We start from the raw sequence: 16,976 nt of genomic DNA on the forward strand, positions 1-16,976 counted from the left end.
ACTCCTGCTCTTGTACAGGAACAGGACTGTTCTAGTAGGTGAGGGCTGTTCCTACCCCAAATAGCATTTCCTAGCTTGGGGTCTTTTTCCTGTTTCTGTGATTGCACCGGCCAGGTTTCCTTAGACAGATTCATGGCCACCTGGGAGTGGACCTTGCTTCTCATTCTCAGTTTCAGACTTAGCTTTCCATTCTGACCCCAACACCAGCCAAGGGTGCCCCTCCTCCAGCTGGGTCAGCTGACCATGGAGACAAAGGACACAGCGCCCTTTCCAGGACGGTATGTGTCATTACAGGTGGGGCACCCAGTAAAAGTGCTAGGACCCTGACACTGGCCACAGCTAGTGACTTGGTCCACACAGCATGCTGGCAGTCAGTAGGCAGTCAATTTGCTTAGGGACAGCGTACTTGAGTGAAGGGAAAGAAATGGCCTGGGTGTTAGGAGTCTACCTATCCCCCATCCCCACCTTTTGTTTTTACAAACACCTCGCTCAGTACCTACCGGTCACTAGAATAGTCCTTTAATATCTCACAGTGTGAATCCCCATGGATTTAATTGTGGATGAAGGATAAGTCTGAAAACAAATTAGAATTCACTTTGCGTTGGGTTAAATTTGTAAAAATATAGCTCAGAACAATCATCTATAGCTTTCGACAGTTGCCAGTAGGTCTAAAGAGAGCTGGAGAGAGAGAGGGTGACAGTCCGCCTAGGGGATAGGTTGCTGATGAAGGCCAGCTGGGCTTGTCAGATGACCGACCGACATGACATGCGTCTTCCCTGCATGCCTGCTCACCCAAGTGGATGACGGTGGACTGGTGGGAAATGAGCCTGGTTTTGGGCCAGCATTCCACTGGGTGGGGGCCCCTTGAAGTTGTGTCGCAGGGGATTAAGGATCCACTGCAGCTGAGAAAAGGTCAATGACATGCTTCAGCTCTTGGCTTTTCTACCCAAGGACAATGAGTGTGGTTTATAAAGACGCTTACCCTGATTTTGATGACCACCCTTGCCTTGTGCACCAGGGTCTCTGGAAGCTGCCAGCTGCCCTTGGCCCACCAGCAACACTCCCCAGGCCTGCCGTTCCAGAGAAAGTCATTCCTTTCAGGATGCCAAGCCGGGTTAGTGCCACCTCGAACCTCTGTTTTTTGTGGTATATGCATGTAGAAAATTCAAAGGGAGGGACTATGAAAGCCCAGGACGGAGGCCTGCATGATTCCAGCAGCACTGAATCCTTCTGAAAGTTTAATACTCAAATATGCATGAAATTCCAAATAAAAAAATTCTTTGTTTTTTGTTTGTCCTGAAGTATCTTCCTTCTTCCCCAAGTCAGAGTGAAGAAAACAGCAAATGGCTTCGGCTAGAGTGAACGGCAAGAGGGAAAACCCCAGATAAGTCCCAGGTCATGGACTGGGGGCCCCCACAGGGTCTCATTAGACCACAAGAGACCAAGAGAGTCAAGTCTTGGGGAGATACATATCATCCTTTGGGCAGCTGAGGTCCCCACTACCCCCTTCCCCTCCACAGTCACAGGAGGCCAGTGGGATGTCGCTCTGGGGAATGCAGGTGACTGCTTTCCATGTCTGCTGGGGGCCCACCAGACTCTCTTCTTCAAGGCTCAGTTTGTTGAGATCTTTCAGGACACCCCTAAGAAAGACCACACACTCCTTGACCCGACTGGCACCCCAGAGGAGCCCCAGGGCCACAAGGGGGCTGGGAGCCCCAGAGTGGGGTAAAGGGGCTCAGCAGCTAGGGGAGAAAACTTTCTCCTTCTGCTATGCCAGGCTCTTCCTGCTGTTTTGCTGGACAGTAAGAAAAGCGCAGGTCCATGCACCCAATACAGGCACCTTTCCTCTGGAAGGGAAGTTTTCCAGTCCTGCTAAAATATCCATGGATGTTATGTGAACATATACACTCATTTTCTCCTTTTCCCAGTGGGCTTTGGAATGATTTACTGACAAGGTCACAAGAAAGGGCACAACTGCTCTTAGCAGGGAGGACACTTCTTTTAAGCTGAGGGTGTCACAGTGGTCCTCCTATGGTAATGATCCCTTACTCGGGTGTGGAGTTGGGAGTGAATGCTCTGTTGAATCACTCCAAACTCTGATTCTGGGAGTGAGTGAAGGCCAGTCCCTCTGCCTGTGGCAATGTGGTCAGGCCAACACCTCCTTTCTTGAAGAGGGAAGTGACACTCAGTGGTTTTTCTAAATTGGTCGCTGTCAGGAGCTTGTTCTATTCATACCTTAAATGTCAGGGTCCCCAGGGCATTTTCCCAAGCCTGGCTCTCATGGCACCGGGCAATATTAGCCCCACACTGGCCTCCACCATCACCGGAAATTAAGGTAACACCAGGCCCAGCTGGACACCCACTCTGGGGGGTTCTAACTTCTGTGAGCAAGTGTGTGTGTGTGTGTGTGTGTGTGTGTGTGTGTGTGTGCATGTGTGTGCATGTGCCTTGTGTACACATCTGTGTGTGTATGTGGGGAGAAAGGGGTAAGGGGGGAGGAGAGGGGGAGAGGGAGGGGAGAAGAGGGTGGGAGGGAGGGAAGAAGAGGGGAGACAGGGAGGGGAGATGGGGAAGACGGGGGTGGGGGTGGCGAGGGGGGAGAGGGGAGGGGAGAAGGGGAGAAACAGAGAAGGCAGGGGGGAGACTGGGGAGTGGGAGAGACAGAGAGGGAAGGGGGAGGCAGAGAGGGGAGAAGAGGGTGGGAGGGAGGGGAGAAGGGGGGAGACAGGGAGGAAGGGGGAAGAAAGGAGAAGGTTTAGGGCATCCCTGGGATTGGGGCCTATTTTGGTAGGTGCAGGTGACAAGTTCATTTAAAATACAGCTCCCAGGGATTCCGATGTGGAGGGGCCCCACCTTGACCCCCTTTTCTCTACCAAAACTCTGCCTGAGCCCGAGAGCTGGTTCTCCAGGCTTCCCTCTAGAGGCCCTGCCAGCCTGAGACGGAAAGTGTCCCCACCAGGGTGCTCTCTGGGTCCCACCGACAGCCCCCGTGTCACCGAGACTGCCAACCTGGGCTTCTGCTTCAGCCTCCTGGCACCCTCCTTTCCCGCTCTCAGTGGGACCTGGGGTCAGCCTAACTGACCAGGCCCTTGGAGGGGGCAACCTGTCTGGTCCACACCCACCCTGGCAAGTGAGATGCCCCCTCCCACCACCCTTGCCGGTCTCAGGGCCCTGAGACCAGTCACACCTCTGCATGGCTGCCCTGTGCACCTCCTTCTGCACCCAGGAAACCTCCCTCTTCCTGACTTGCCCCCCAAGGTGCCTGGCCTCCCACCGCAGCTGGCTGTTAAAGTACCAGTTTCTCTCACAGCCTGTCTTCACAGTCACTGGGGTGGCCTGAGCTCTGAGTGTGTGCATTTAGCACGAGGTGGGCACTTAATCACGGGCTCTTGGAGAGAGCGACCTCATAATCCTGCCTTTTCCCTTTCAAATTCTACTTCCTGGACATCAGTGTTTGTGTCTGATGACGTTTAGGTGCCGTGACCGCTTCACAAGGGGACGTGACGCGAGCACCACCTCCTCGCTTCCCCAGAGCAAAAACTGGGTCTAAGCGATCAAGGCCAACAGCAAGAGGACACTTTGGATTTGCCCTCAGTTAAAACCAGTTTCACTGGGGCGCCTGGGTGGCTCAGTGGGTTAAGCCGCTGCCTTCGGCTCAGGTCATGATCCCAGGTCCTGGGTTCGAGCCCCGCATCGGGCTTTCTGCTCAGCGGGGAGCCTGCTTCCTCCTCTCTCTCTGCCTGCCTCTCTGCCTACTTGTGATTTCTCTCTGTCAAATAAATAAATAAAATCTTTAAAAAAAAAAAAAACCAGTTTCACTGAACATGGAGATGGTGGGAAGAAGTGGGTGTGGGCAGTGAATAACAAACAAGGAGAGTTCATGAAGCCTGCAGGAATGCTCAGTTCCGCAGGAGCTATCAGATCCGTCAGATTCAGTCATCCTGTCTTGTCTAAACCCTTGGAGCCCACCGTGTTTTGGAAGCTGGGCTGTTGGGGGCCTTGGGGGGAGCTGGCGGTATAGGCCTGGCCCCCAAGTGCAGAGGGTGGGGGAGTTTCTCTGAGCTGGGCCTGAGGAGGAGCTGGGGGATGGAGCCTTCCTTCCTGAGCAGGGCTCCCCAGACTTGCTGAGGGGTCTGTCACCAGCGGGGAGTAGAGCCTGTCTTCCCTTGCAGTGGGGGGGTGGGGTGGGGCAGAGGCAGGCAGCCCTGGATGGACTCGCTGCCCATTGCACCCACCAACCAGCTGACTCCAGGCCTGGCCTTCTTAAGGGGAAGATGGGGGGAGGGGGATGTAGGGGGGAGGCAGAGGGGGAAGGAGGAAATGGAGGGGGAAGGGAGAGGTAGAGGGGGAGGGGGGAGGCAGAGGGGGAAGGGGGAAGGGGGAAGCAGAGGCTGGAAGCCAGGTCCAGCTCAGAGCAGACTGCCAGAGGGACAAGGGTTTGTGGTAGAAGCAGCTAGTTCCTCTGTCCCTTCTGTTCTTCAAATAGTAACCCCCACCCACCAAAAAAAAAAAACCAACAAAACCTGATCAGAAGTTATTTACACATCCTCACTGTGACTCTAAGTCTTGCTGTGGCTGAGAAGCTCATAGGTCAGGGGAGGAGTGTCTCTCCATAACCCCCACCCTGCCTGTATGGTCGATGAGCTGCTCCCCAAACCTCGAACTTCTCCAAGGCAGGAGTGCTAAGAAGGTTGTCCTCCCCAAGTGTCCCTGCCGCCCAGGGTCCCTGGAGTGGCTCCCTAGAGGGGTCTCCAGCCCCCACGCCATCAGAGAGGCTGTTATTTGGGAGGAACATTGCTGTTCCCCGGGGGGGATGTGACCTCCACGCAGAAGTTACCGTCTGTCCTGACAAAGGCAGGACATTCTGTAGCTGAGCAGGGAAGTGGCCTCGATTTTTAGGGAAAAGGTGTCGAGCTGGGACCTGGGGCACTATTCTGAGTGAATTCCCCTGTAAGAAATGCCTCCTTGGCTCTTTGACAGTGAAGGCGTGCCCTAGATATGCCAGAAACTCAACTATTGTTTAACAGGTAGATTTCTGAGGGGCTCGAATCTCTACCTCCTTCTTGTGCGATTTCATTCCTTTCCCGGAAAAGTCATGTCTCGAGTGCAATGTGACGCATATGCTTTTTCCAGACGGTACAAATCAGGAGAGAATGCTCGGAGAGGGTCTCAGCTCCGGAGCAGGAGATCAAGGTCATGGCGAGGACAGCATGGCCAGAAGTGAGCCATCTTCCCAGTCACAGGAGCCAAGCCAAACAAAGCTCGGGTGTGTGTCCCAGAGAGTCTGGCACACGGAGTTCTCATCTCCTCCAGGTCCAGTCCCTCGCTGCAAAGCCGCGGGCGCAAAGCTTGTCTTTCTGGACAGTGCCCTCTTGAAACTGTTTATTAAAAATATGTTTATAGTACAAAGACCATAAAAAGGAGGGGGGGAACCTCAAACAGAAGCCCTTGGTGGATGGTAAAAAAAGAAAAAGCTGTTGAGACCTTACAAATTCCATGCTGTTCCAGCCTCGCAAGATTAGAAACACGACGCTGCTGGTCACCGGGAGGCGACGCTCCTGATGGCTCTCTCCACCGTGGTTCTCTGAGGGGTTGTGATTGGGGGGGCACGACCGTGTTTGTGGCGTCTTACAGGGATGATGAGAACAGACACGTGAGGAAGAGAAGCCAGCGTTTGCCTTAAACTCGTGTTTCACGGAGTTGATAAAAATCGACAGGTGTATGTGTTTGTGGGGGTGGGGGTGGGGGTCCCAGGTCCACGCGGTTTGCTGCCAGATCTAAGTCCAGAATGTGGAGGCTGGAGTTTCTGTTCTCATGCCGGGGATCTGAGGACTTGGATGCATTTACATGTCTACGTGGCTCCTGTGGGTAGGAGAAATGGCCTGAACTGTGGTTGTGTCCTTGGGCAAGAAGGATGCCTCCATCTGTTTCCTAAACGTGCTCATTGTGGTTCTGGGTCAGGACTGCTCTCTGGAGACATGTTTCCCGTGACGTTAACGCCATGTCCCAGGTGTGTGGGAGGAGCATGTGTGTCCTTGAATGTCTGCCATGCCGGCCACCGTGTCCTTTTCTGGAAACTCCTGTGCCTTCTTGGTGCCAATGCTGAGGCTGGTGGGAAGGACTGGGTTGGATCGGGAAGGAGGAAGAGGGGTGCTCGTCTGGTCTCTAACAGCAAGGATGTGGTTCGAACTTCTCAAGAAAGCACTCAGAGTCATTCTGATTTTGACGTCTACTGGCCATCACGCCCAGAGGAAACTGCCAGGCCGGCCTCCGGGGGACCACCTCTGTACACACCTCAGCAGATGCCAAGCAGATGGGTCCGCAGGCCTCAGGGTCAAGGTGGTCACATAAGCACTCGGCTCTAAGTCCTGTGAAGGAGGCTGGACGACCCCCTGTACTGCGTAGCCGGCGGGTCCCCCCATCCCTGTGCTGCTCTGGGTGGCCAGTCTCAGAGGAGGGACGAAAGGCAAGACTTCCTCTCAGGAACCTTTAGGAAGAGGCTCTTTAACAGAAAGTAGAATAAGAGACAAGAAAATACGGAGCGGGCCAAGGAGCAGCAACTCGGGCCCCATGTCCGTAAGCAGCAGCGCCTGCAAGCTTTAGTACGCGTTGTGAGTGGGGAGCACAAAAGGTATTAAAAAAGAAAAAACACCCAGCTGTCACCCTGACACAGAAAAGCATGTGATTATTCAGAGACATGTTTGCTACGCAACCCTCATCTTCCCCACCGGCCCCTGCTCTTCTCTGGGAACAGCCAAGCTTGTTGGGGCCCACTTTCTCCTGCTGGCTTGGGGCGGGTTTTCAGTCCTGCGAGGCCACCTGGGCGATAACGCTGTCCTCAAAGCCTCCCCTTGGGGGGGACCTTGCAATTTAACCCTGAGCCCCAACCTGCACTCGGAAAGCCCTGCCATTCTTCCAAAAATGGACATTGACAGAAAGATACAAAATAAGAAAGGTGATTGTAAATTAAATCACAAAAGAGGTGACCCCCCGGAGCCCATTTAGAAAAAATCAGGTTTTGTTCTCGTCATACATGTCCAAGGAAGGTTCGATTGTGGAGAATTCACTTTCGTACACGAGGCTCCGAGGAGACAAGGAGTTTCGGTGGAAGAAGTGACCACCTGGAAAAGGGACAAGAAGAAACAGACTTAATCCGGGCGTCAGGCCTCCCCTTCCCGCACAGCTTGGAGGAAGCACATGGATTTCTCTTCAAAGCGGCACATTTTCTCAGATAGCTCCATTTTGGGCTCTTATCATGAGACAAATGGAAAGAATTCAGGCATTCCCTCAACTTAGGCACAATATAAACACGTAAATCCCAATGTTCAGATCCCCAAGAGATTAACACCTGGAGCTTTTCTTTTTTAAAGATTTCATTTATTTGTTTGAGAGAGAGCACAAGCAGGGGGAGCAGCAGGCAGAGGGAGAAGCAGGCTCCCCACTGAGCAGAAAGCTCGATGTGGGACTCGATCCCAGGACCCTGAGATCATGACTTGAGCCAAAGGCAGATGCCCAACCGACTGAGCCACCCAGGTGCCCCTAATTTTTTTCTCCAGTGTTAGATTCCATCTGCTGAGGCAACGCTACAGAAGATGAAGATTTCCCCCTCTCTTCCTCTACCCCTACTTTCTACTCCCCAATATAATGATATTTTGATACAAATTTCAGCATCTACATTATTTGACTATTTCTGCTAGTCAGAGTGAAGCCGTGCTCACATTTCCTTTTCCGAACAACTGATTCGTTTGCACAGGTTTCCTGACATATAACTGACATACAACAAAATGCACGTATTTCAAACCAAGACCAGATTCAAGATGGTGGACATCTCCGTCCCCCCTCAAAAGTTTCCTGGAGCCTTTGGTAATTCTTCTCTTTTTCCTGCCCTACTTCCACCCTCAGATAAACACAGATGAGGCTACGTCTTTCTAGAATTTTTTAAACGTGGATTCGTAGTTATTTATTGGCTCTTACAAATAAATTTGCTATGAACACCTGTGTCCAAGTCTGAGTGAGGATGGGGCTTTCCTTTCTCTCGGATAGATACCTAGGACCAGAGTATCTGTGTGGGTGTATGTTGACTTTTCTAAAATGCATGACCGTTCCCCAAGCAGTGTATGGGAGTCCCAGTTCCTCCACACCCTCACAAGCACTAAGATGGCCAATCTTTGATGCTCTGGCCCTTCAAGTACGAGCATAGGAATATCTCGTTGTACTTCTAATTTGTATTTCCCTGAACTTGGGGCATCCACCCATGTGCCTATTAGCCAACTGTATATCTGCTTTTGTGAAGCGTTTTGGTAAAAATCTCTTGTTCATTTAAAAAAACTGGGCTGTCTTCCTATTATTGAGCAGTAAGAGTTTTTATATATTTTATTCATTTATATATTTATATATAATTAGTAAAAATTATAATATTTATTAATTATTATATAAAAATATATTTTCTAGAAACAAGTCTTCTGTCACACATGGTTTGCAAATACTTTCGCCCAGTTGGAGGCTTGCCTTTTTACTTTCAGAACAATGTCGTTTGAAGACCAAAAGTTTAAAATTTTGATAAAAATCTAGTTTACGGATTTTCCTTTTCATAGTTTGCGCATTTTGTGTCAGAATAAAGAAATCTTTGCCAAACCCAAGGTCAGTCAGATCTCCTCCTATGCGTTTAGCCAGAAGTTTTACAGTGTTAGTGCTTACATTTAGATGTAATCTGTTCTGGTCAGAGAAAGACATGATGTTGGCTTTGTCAAGGAAGGAGAGCATGTTTTTCGATGCCTGAAAACACACCCTACTTACTGATCAAATGATGAGGACTGTTTTCGTTATTAAGCACATAATGTTATTATGTAAACTCTTAGTTGAGGCATAACCTATATAAGGTATGTGTACAAATCGTAAGTACATACAGGTAAATTTGAATGTGCACATAGAGAACACACCCCTGAAATCATCACTCAATCAAGAACTAGGCCCCGTGGCTCCGCATGAGTCCCTCTATCAACCCCAATCACCAGACCCTCCCGAAGGAAACCACAATCCAGATTTCTCACACCATGGTTTGGTTGTGTCTGTCTTTCCCGGAAACAGTGTTCTTTTGTGTCTTGATTCTTTCAGACAATCTTATGTGGTGATATTTATCCATGTCATGAAATATATCAGGAATTGGTTTGTTTTCACAGTGGTGTGACATTCTGTTGTGTGACTACCTCACCATTTACATACATCCGCTCTTCTCCTGATGCACATTGGAATGGTTTCCATTTTGGAGCTCCTATGAAATGTTGCTGTGAGAAACAGTCTTGTGTGTATCTTTTGCACATATGCACATGGAATTCTCTTGGAATTGTGGGATCTTGGGGTCTGTATATGTCCAACTGTAGCACATGCTGGCTCTATTCCAAAGTGGGTGGACCAATTTCTACCTCCACCACTAGACGAGAATTCTAATTGCTTTGTATCTGCACCAATACTTGCTATTTTCTGTATGTTTTCATTCTAGCACTTTTGGGGGGGTATATAATGGTATTTCACAATGGTTTTAATTTTCATTCCACTGATGCCAAAAAAGGATGAACTCCTTTTCACATGTTTTTAGGGTATTTGTACATCCTGTTCATCCCGAAACACCTGTATATTTCCTTCTTTTTTTTACAAGTTGTGGTATAACTGACATATAACATTATATTAGTTTTAGGTGTGCAATGTAATGGTTCGATATTTTTGTATATTGCAACATGATCACAAGAAGTCCGATGAACATTTAGTTACAAAATTCCTTTCCTTATGATGAGAACTTTTAACGTCTGTTCTCTTAGCTACTTTCAAATATACAATACAGTATTATTAATTGCAGCAACCACGTTTCACATCACATCCCTGTGACTTATTCTTTTATTTTTTGTTTTGTTTTGGTTTTATGACTTCTTTGTTTTATAACTGGACATCAGTACCTTTTGATCCCTTTTACCCATATCACCCACACCTAACCACCCCACCTCTGGCAACCACCAATCTTCTCTGTGTCTGTGAACTTGGTATTAGTTTTTGTTTTTAAATTCCACTTGTAATTGAGATCATAAGGTGTTTGTCTTTTTCTGACTTATTTCACTTTGTGTGATGCCCTCAAGGTCCATCCACATTGTTGCAAATAGCAAGATTTCCTTCTTTTTTTTATGGCTGAATAGGACACATGCACATGTGTGTACACACACACACACACACACACACACACACACACATTTTCTTCATCCATTCATCCATCGACGGACCCTTAGGTTGTTTCTTTATCTTGGCTATTGTAAATAATGTGTGACGAACATTAGGGTACATGTGTCTTTTAGAGTTCGTGTTTTGTTTTTCTCACTTAAATACCCAGGAGTGGAATTGCTAGGTCTTATGGTAGCTCTTGTTTTAACATTTTGATGCTCCATACTGTTTTCCACAGTGGTTGCACCAGTTTGCATTCCCACCAACAGTGTAAGAAGGTTCCCCTTTCAGGATGCCTGGGTGGCTCAGTTGGTTAAGCATCTGCCTTTGGCTCAGGTCATGATCTCAAGGTCCTAGGATCACCCTTGTTGGGTCCCCTGCTCAGTGGGGAGTCTGCTTCTCCCCCTCCTTCTGCCCCTCCCCCCACTTATACTCTGTCAAATAAATAAAATCTTTTTTTTTTTTTAAAGTCTTCTCTTTCTCCACATCCTCCCCAAGACCTGTTGTTTCTTGTGTTGTTAATTTTAGCCATTCTGACTGGTGTGAGGTGGTATCTCACTGTGGCTTTCATTTGCATTTCCCTCACGCCGAGTGACACTGAGCATTTTTTCATGTGTCTTTTGGCCATCTGGATGTCTTCTTTGGGAGAATGTTTTTCCACATCCTCTGCCCATTTTAAATTGGATTGTTTTCTTGATATTGAGTTGTATAAGCTATTGGTATATTTTGACTATTAACTACTTACCAGATATATGATTTACAACTATCTTCTCCCATTCAGGAGGTTGCCTTTTTGTTTTGTTGATGGTTTCCTTCACTGTGCAAAAGCTTTTCAGTTTGGTGTAGTCCCAATTGTTTATTTTTGCCTTTATTTCCCTTGCCTGGGGAGACATATTTGGAAAACTATTGCTAAAGATAAAGTCTAAGAGATTACTATGTGTTCTTTATTTTTATCGTGTCAGGTCTTAGGTTTAGGTCTTTAATCTGTTTTATTTTTGTGTATGTGTAATAAATTGGTCCAGTTTTCCCAGACCTATTTATTGAAGAGACCTTCTCTTCCCCATTGTATATTTGCCTCTTTTGTCATAAATGAATTGCCCATATAAGCATGGATTTACTTCTGGGCTCTATTCTGTTCCATTGATCTGTGTCTATTTTTATGCCAGGACCATACTGTTTTGATTAGTATATCTTTGCAGTATGTCATTTAGGCTCCACATATTTGTGTTTCTTCCAGTGTGTGTGTGCGTGTGTGTGTGTTTTGTACTTGATTTCCCATTTCACACATTTCATTCTTGATATGATTTCAATATTTTTTTTAAAAGATTTTATTTATTTATTTGACAGAGAGATCACAAGTAGGCAGAGAGGCAGGCTGAGAGAGGGGGGAAGCAGGCTCCCCACAGAGCAGAGAGCCTGATGCGGGGCGCGATCCCAGGACCCTGAGATAATGACCTGAGCCAAAGGCAGAGGCTTAAACCACTGAGCCACCCAGGCACCGCTCAATCTTTTTTTTTTTTTTTTAGGTAAATTTATTTATTCATTTGAGAGAAAGAGCAAGAGCGTGGGCAGGGGGGAAGGGCAGAGGGAAAAGGAGTAGCAGACTCCCCACAGAGCAGGGAGCCTGATGTGGAGCTTGATCTCAGAACCCTGGGATCATGGCCTGAGCTGAGGGCAGACACTTAACTGATTGGGCCACCCAGACACCCCGTGATTTCAATCTTTTAAAATTTATTGAGACTGTTTTTTGGCCTAATATGTGATCAGTTCTGGAGAATATTCCATGTGCACTTGAAAAGAATGCGTTTTCTGCTATTTTTGGATGGAATGCTCTGTACGTATCCATTTGGCACATCTGGTCTAATGTGTCCTTCAAAGCCACTGTTTCCTTATTGATTTTCTGCCTGAATGATCTATCCATTGGTGTAATTATATGTCTCTTTAGATCTAAAGTGAGTCTCTTATAGGTAGCATATAGATGAGTCTTGTTTTTTATCCATTGAGTCACCCCACATCTTTCGATTGGAGCATTTAGTCCACTTACATTTAAAGCAATTACTGATAGGTATGGACTTATTGCCATTTTGTTCATTGTTTTCTGGTTGTTTTTATAATTCTTCTCTTTTCCTTTCTTCTTCTCTGACTTTCTTCCTTTGTGAATTGATGTCTTCCCTTAATGTTATGCCAGGATTGCTTTTTCTATTTTTTGTGTATTTATTACAAGTTTTCATAATAAATTTCGTGATTATCATGGAGTTCTTATATAATATTGTATTTATATAATGGTCTTTATTGACAGTCACTTATGTTAGAACAGATTCTAGAGCCACATTTTTACCCCCAACTCCACATTTGACATACATGACATCACATTTTACATCTTTCTATTCTGTTACCTCCTTTTTTTTTTTTTTTAAGATTTTATTTATTTATTTAAGAGAGAGAAAGCACAAGTAGGGGGAGGACAGAGGGAGAAGCAGACTCCCTGCTGAGCAGGGAGCCTGATGCAGGACTTGATTCTAGGACCCTGGGAATACCACCTGAGCAGAAGGCAGATGCTTAACTAAGTCACCCAGGTGCCCCTATTCTGTGTATCTCTTAACTAATTTTTGTAGATATAATTGATTTTATTGGTTTTTATCTTTTGACTTATATACTAGCATTATAATTGATTGACCTACTTTTACTATTTTTGCTTTTTATCGGTGAATTTTTTTCCATTCATAATTGTCTTATTTCTAATTATGGCCTTTTCTTCTTAAAAAAAAAAATCCCTTTAACATTTCTTGTAAGGCTAACATAGTGGTGATAAACTCCTTTAACTTTTGTTTGTTTGGGAAACTCTATATCTCCTCCAAGTCTGAATGATAACTTTGTCAGGTACAGTATTCTTGGTTGTGGGTTTTTTTCCTTTCAGAACTTTGAATACATCATGCTGCAGGCTTCTGGCCTGCAAGGTTTCTGTTGAAAAATCAGCTGAGACCCTGACGGGTTTCTCTTGTACATAACTTCTGCTTTTCTCTTGCTGCTTTAAAAATGCTCTCTTTGAGATTTTAATTATTATGTGTCTTGCTTGGTGTGGACCTCTATTGTCTCAGCTTGTTTGGGGCTCTCTGATTTCTGGACCTGGATGTCTGTTTCTGATTTTCATAGCCAGATGTTATGGGGGCTTGTCTTCCCAGTGTAGGTCCCCAGACCCAGCAGTGTCAGATGTGGGGCTTGGTCCCCTCCCTCTTCAGGGAAACACTGTGTCTGTTATATCCCTTCTGCTTGTGGTTTGCTGTGCTGGGGGTTTGGCTCCCTACCCAGTTTCTGTCCCTCCTACACTTCTCAGTGTGATCTCTTTATGTCTTTATCTGTAAAAGAGCTGTTCTACCAGTGTCTGGATGTGTCTGTGGGAGGAGGTGAGCTTAGGACCCTCCTTTTCCACCATCTTCCTGAGATCTCTAGTAGGTAGCCTTTTCATTACGTTGATGGTTTCCTTTGTTGTGCAGAATGCCAGTTTATTTTGCTCGTTTCCACATCAGTCAGTCTTTTTCTTCTTTATTCTGAATAGAAGTCCTTTGTCAGATAAAAGCATTGCAGGTAACGTCTTCCAAATAGTGTATTCCGATTAACAGAATTTCTTAATTTTATTGTGGACCAGTTTATCTCTTATTTTATGGCTTTTTGAGTCCTATTTAAGAAAACTTTGCCTATCCCAAGGTTTTGAAGATAATTCTATTTTATCTTTTAGGAGCCTCTTTGTTTTACCTTTCACATTTGGGTATATACTCCATTTCAAATTAACTTTTGAGTGAGGTGTGAAGTAGGAATGAAGATTCATTTTTTTTCTTTATAGATATTTAGTTGACCCACACCCTTTATTGAAAAGACCATTCTTATTTCTACTACTATATAGTGCTACCTTTGACAAGAATCAAGTGTCCATAAATGCATGGTTGTTTGGGATTATATTATGTTCTACTAAGCTATTTGTCCATCCTTGTATCAATAACTCATTCTTATTTTTTTTTAATATACAGCTATAGTGTTGTTGTTTTAAGATTTAATTTATTTATTTGACAAAGAGAGAGAGAGATCACAAGCAGGCAGAGAAAGAAGGGGAAGCAGGCTCCCCACCAAGCAGAAAGCCCAATGTGGGGCTTGATCCCAGGACCCTGAGATGATGACTTGAGCTGAAGGCAGAGGCTTAACCCATTGAGCCACCCAGGTGCCCCTCAATAACTCATTCATAATTACTATACTTTTATAAAAACTTTTAATACAGTTCTAGAAATCCTCCCACTTTATCATTTTTTAAGATTGTCTTGTTATTGTTGTCTCTTTTCATTTCCACATGAATTTTATAAATCAGGTTATCAAAACACACACACACACACACACACACACACACACACACACACACACACACACACACACCCCACTACTGGGATCTCATTAAAATTGCAGTTAATCTATAGATCAATTTGGGGAGAATTAACACTGTTACAATATTGAGTCTTACAAACTATGTACCTGGTATATCCATTTATTGAGGTCATCTTTAATTTCTCTCTCTAATGTTTAATAGTTTTCTGTGTAGAAGACCTGTGTATTTACTCATCAGTACTTGATGTTTATTTGATGCCTTTGCAAATGGTATCTTTTTGAAAATTTCATTTTAGTTGCTTATTATAGAGGTACAGAAGCATAATTAACCCTGTAAATTTACTTATTTATTTTAAGAGCTTATTTGTAGGTTCTTTTGGATTTTCTATATATACCACTATGTTGTATGTAAGTAATGACAGTTTTATTTCTTCCTTTCCAATTTTTAAATCTTTTATTTCTTTTTCTTTCCTTATCACAATGGCTAAGACTGTCAATACAATGTTGAAAGACACAGTCACGACAGGTATCCTGATTTCTAATCTTAGGGAAAGTTTTTAATATTTTATCATTAAGTATGATATTTGCTGTAGTTTTGAAAATATCCATTATTAGATTAAGGAAGTGTTCTTCTTTTTTTAGTTTGCTGAATGTTCTTTCTTTCTTTCTTTTTTTAAAAAACGTTTTATATTAAGTAATCTCTACACCAAATGTGGGGCTTGAACTCACAACCCTGAGATCAAGAGTCACATGCTTTTCTGACTGAGCCTGCCAGGTGCCTCCATTTTTTTTTTTTTTTTAATCAGGAACGGATGTTGAATTTTAACAAGTGTTTATTCTGTACCTGTTAAACATGATTTTCCACTTTTATTCTGTTAATATGTTGAATCACACTGATTTTTCAACCTTGCAGTTTTTAATAAATCCAAGTGGTTGGAATTTTTTTCTATTTATATATTGTCAGATTCATTGAGCTAGTTATCTTATTTATTGTATTTGTATCTGTAATCATAAAAGAAATTAACCGCAATTTTTTTTTCTTTTTTTGGTAATACCCTTGTTGTAATGCCAAATGTAAAGTCTCATTCAAAGACTTGGGAAGTTTTCCTCTTTCTATTCTCTGAATAAATTTGTGTAAGATTGGTGTCATTTCTTCCTTAAATGTTAGATTTCACCAATGAAACCATTTAAGCCGAGAACTTTTCTCTGAGGGAAGATTTTATTTTATTTTTTTATTTTTAAAAAAGATTTACTTATTTTAGAGTGAGAGTGGGTGAGAGAGCACATGCAAGTGGGGGGAGGGGCAGAGGGAGAGAATCTTTAAGCAGACTCCCCACTGAACCCTGAGAGAAGATTTTAAGCTGTTGATTTAATTTATTGCTTAGATGTAGAATTCAGCTTTCCTATTTCTTCTTTTGTCAATTTTGATACTTTGCATTTTCCGAGGATTTGTCTATTCATTTAAATATCAGAATTTACTAACATAAATTTGTCATAATATCCTTTTATAATTTATTTTTATTGTTGTAAAAAACACAGAACATGAAATTTGCCATCTTTTTTTTTTTTTTTTAATTTTAAAAAACATATATTTTTATCCCCAGGGGTACAGGTCTGCGAATCGCCAGGTTTACACACTTCACAGCACTCACCATAGCACATACCCTCCCCAATATCCATAACCCCACCCCCCCAACCCCCCTCCCCCCATCAACACTCAGTTTGTTTTGTGAGATTAAGAGTCACTTATGGTTTGTCTCCCTCCCAATCCCATCTTGTTTCATTTACTCTTCTCCTACCCCCTCAACCCCCCATGTTGCATCTCCTCTCCCTCATATCAGGGAGATCATATGATAGTTGTCTTTCTCCGATTGACTTATTTCGCTAAGCATGATACCCTCTAGTTCCATCCACGTCGTCGCAAATGGCAAGATTTCATTTCTTTTGATGGCTGCATAGTATTCCATTGTGTATATATACCACATCTTCTTTATCCATTCGTCTGTAGATGGACATCTAGGTTCTTTCCATAGTTTGGCTATTGTAGACATTGCTGCTATAAACATTCGGGTGCACGTGCCCCTTCGGATCACTACGTTTGTATCTTTAGGGTAAATACCCAGCAGTGCAATTGCTGGGTCATAGGGTAGTTCTATTTTCAACATTTTGAGGAACCTCCATGCTGTTTTCCAGAGTGGTTGCACCAGCTTGCATTCCCACCAACAGTGTAGGAGGGTTCCCCTTTCTTCGCATCCTCGCCAGCATCTGTCATTTCCTGACTTGTTAATTTTAGCCATTCTGACTGGTGTGAGGTGATATCTCATGGTGGTTTTGATTTGTATTTCCCTGATGCCGAGTGATGTGGAGCACTTTTTCCTGTGTCTGTTGGCCATCTGGAT

The 16,976-nt window shown here is 44.6% G+C and overlaps 1 protein-coding gene across 2 annotated transcripts in view; it reads right to left on the reverse strand.

The window, feature by feature from the left end:
- Positions 1 to 1,290: 1,290 nt before the first annotated feature.
- The window catches only part of RNF130 (ring finger protein 130), a 142,166-nt gene continuing 126,480 nt past the window's right edge, over positions 1,291 to 16,976 (reverse strand). Inside the window, exons 8-9 of one of the 2 annotated variants that reach the window (XR_007127346.1) lie at positions 5,057 to 7,121; positions 1,291 to 1,353 (exon numbers count right to left, since the gene is read on the reverse strand). Coding sequence is in view for 1 of the 2 variants with exons in the window: in XM_047729214.1 (XP_047585170.1) it covers positions 7,012 to 7,121 (110 nt within the window). In the remaining variant the exon portion in view is untranslated. Of the gene's footprint in view, positions 1,354 to 4,477; positions 7,122 to 16,976 lie in introns of those variants that run through there. The other variant, XM_047729214.1, reaches the window with a different exon arrangement.

Source organism: Lutra lutra, chromosome 5 (assembly GCF_902655055.1).
Source record: "Lutra lutra chromosome 5, mLutLut1.2, whole genome shotgun sequence".
NCBI classification, from domain to species: Eukaryota; Metazoa; Chordata; class Mammalia; order Carnivora; family Mustelidae; genus Lutra; species Lutra lutra.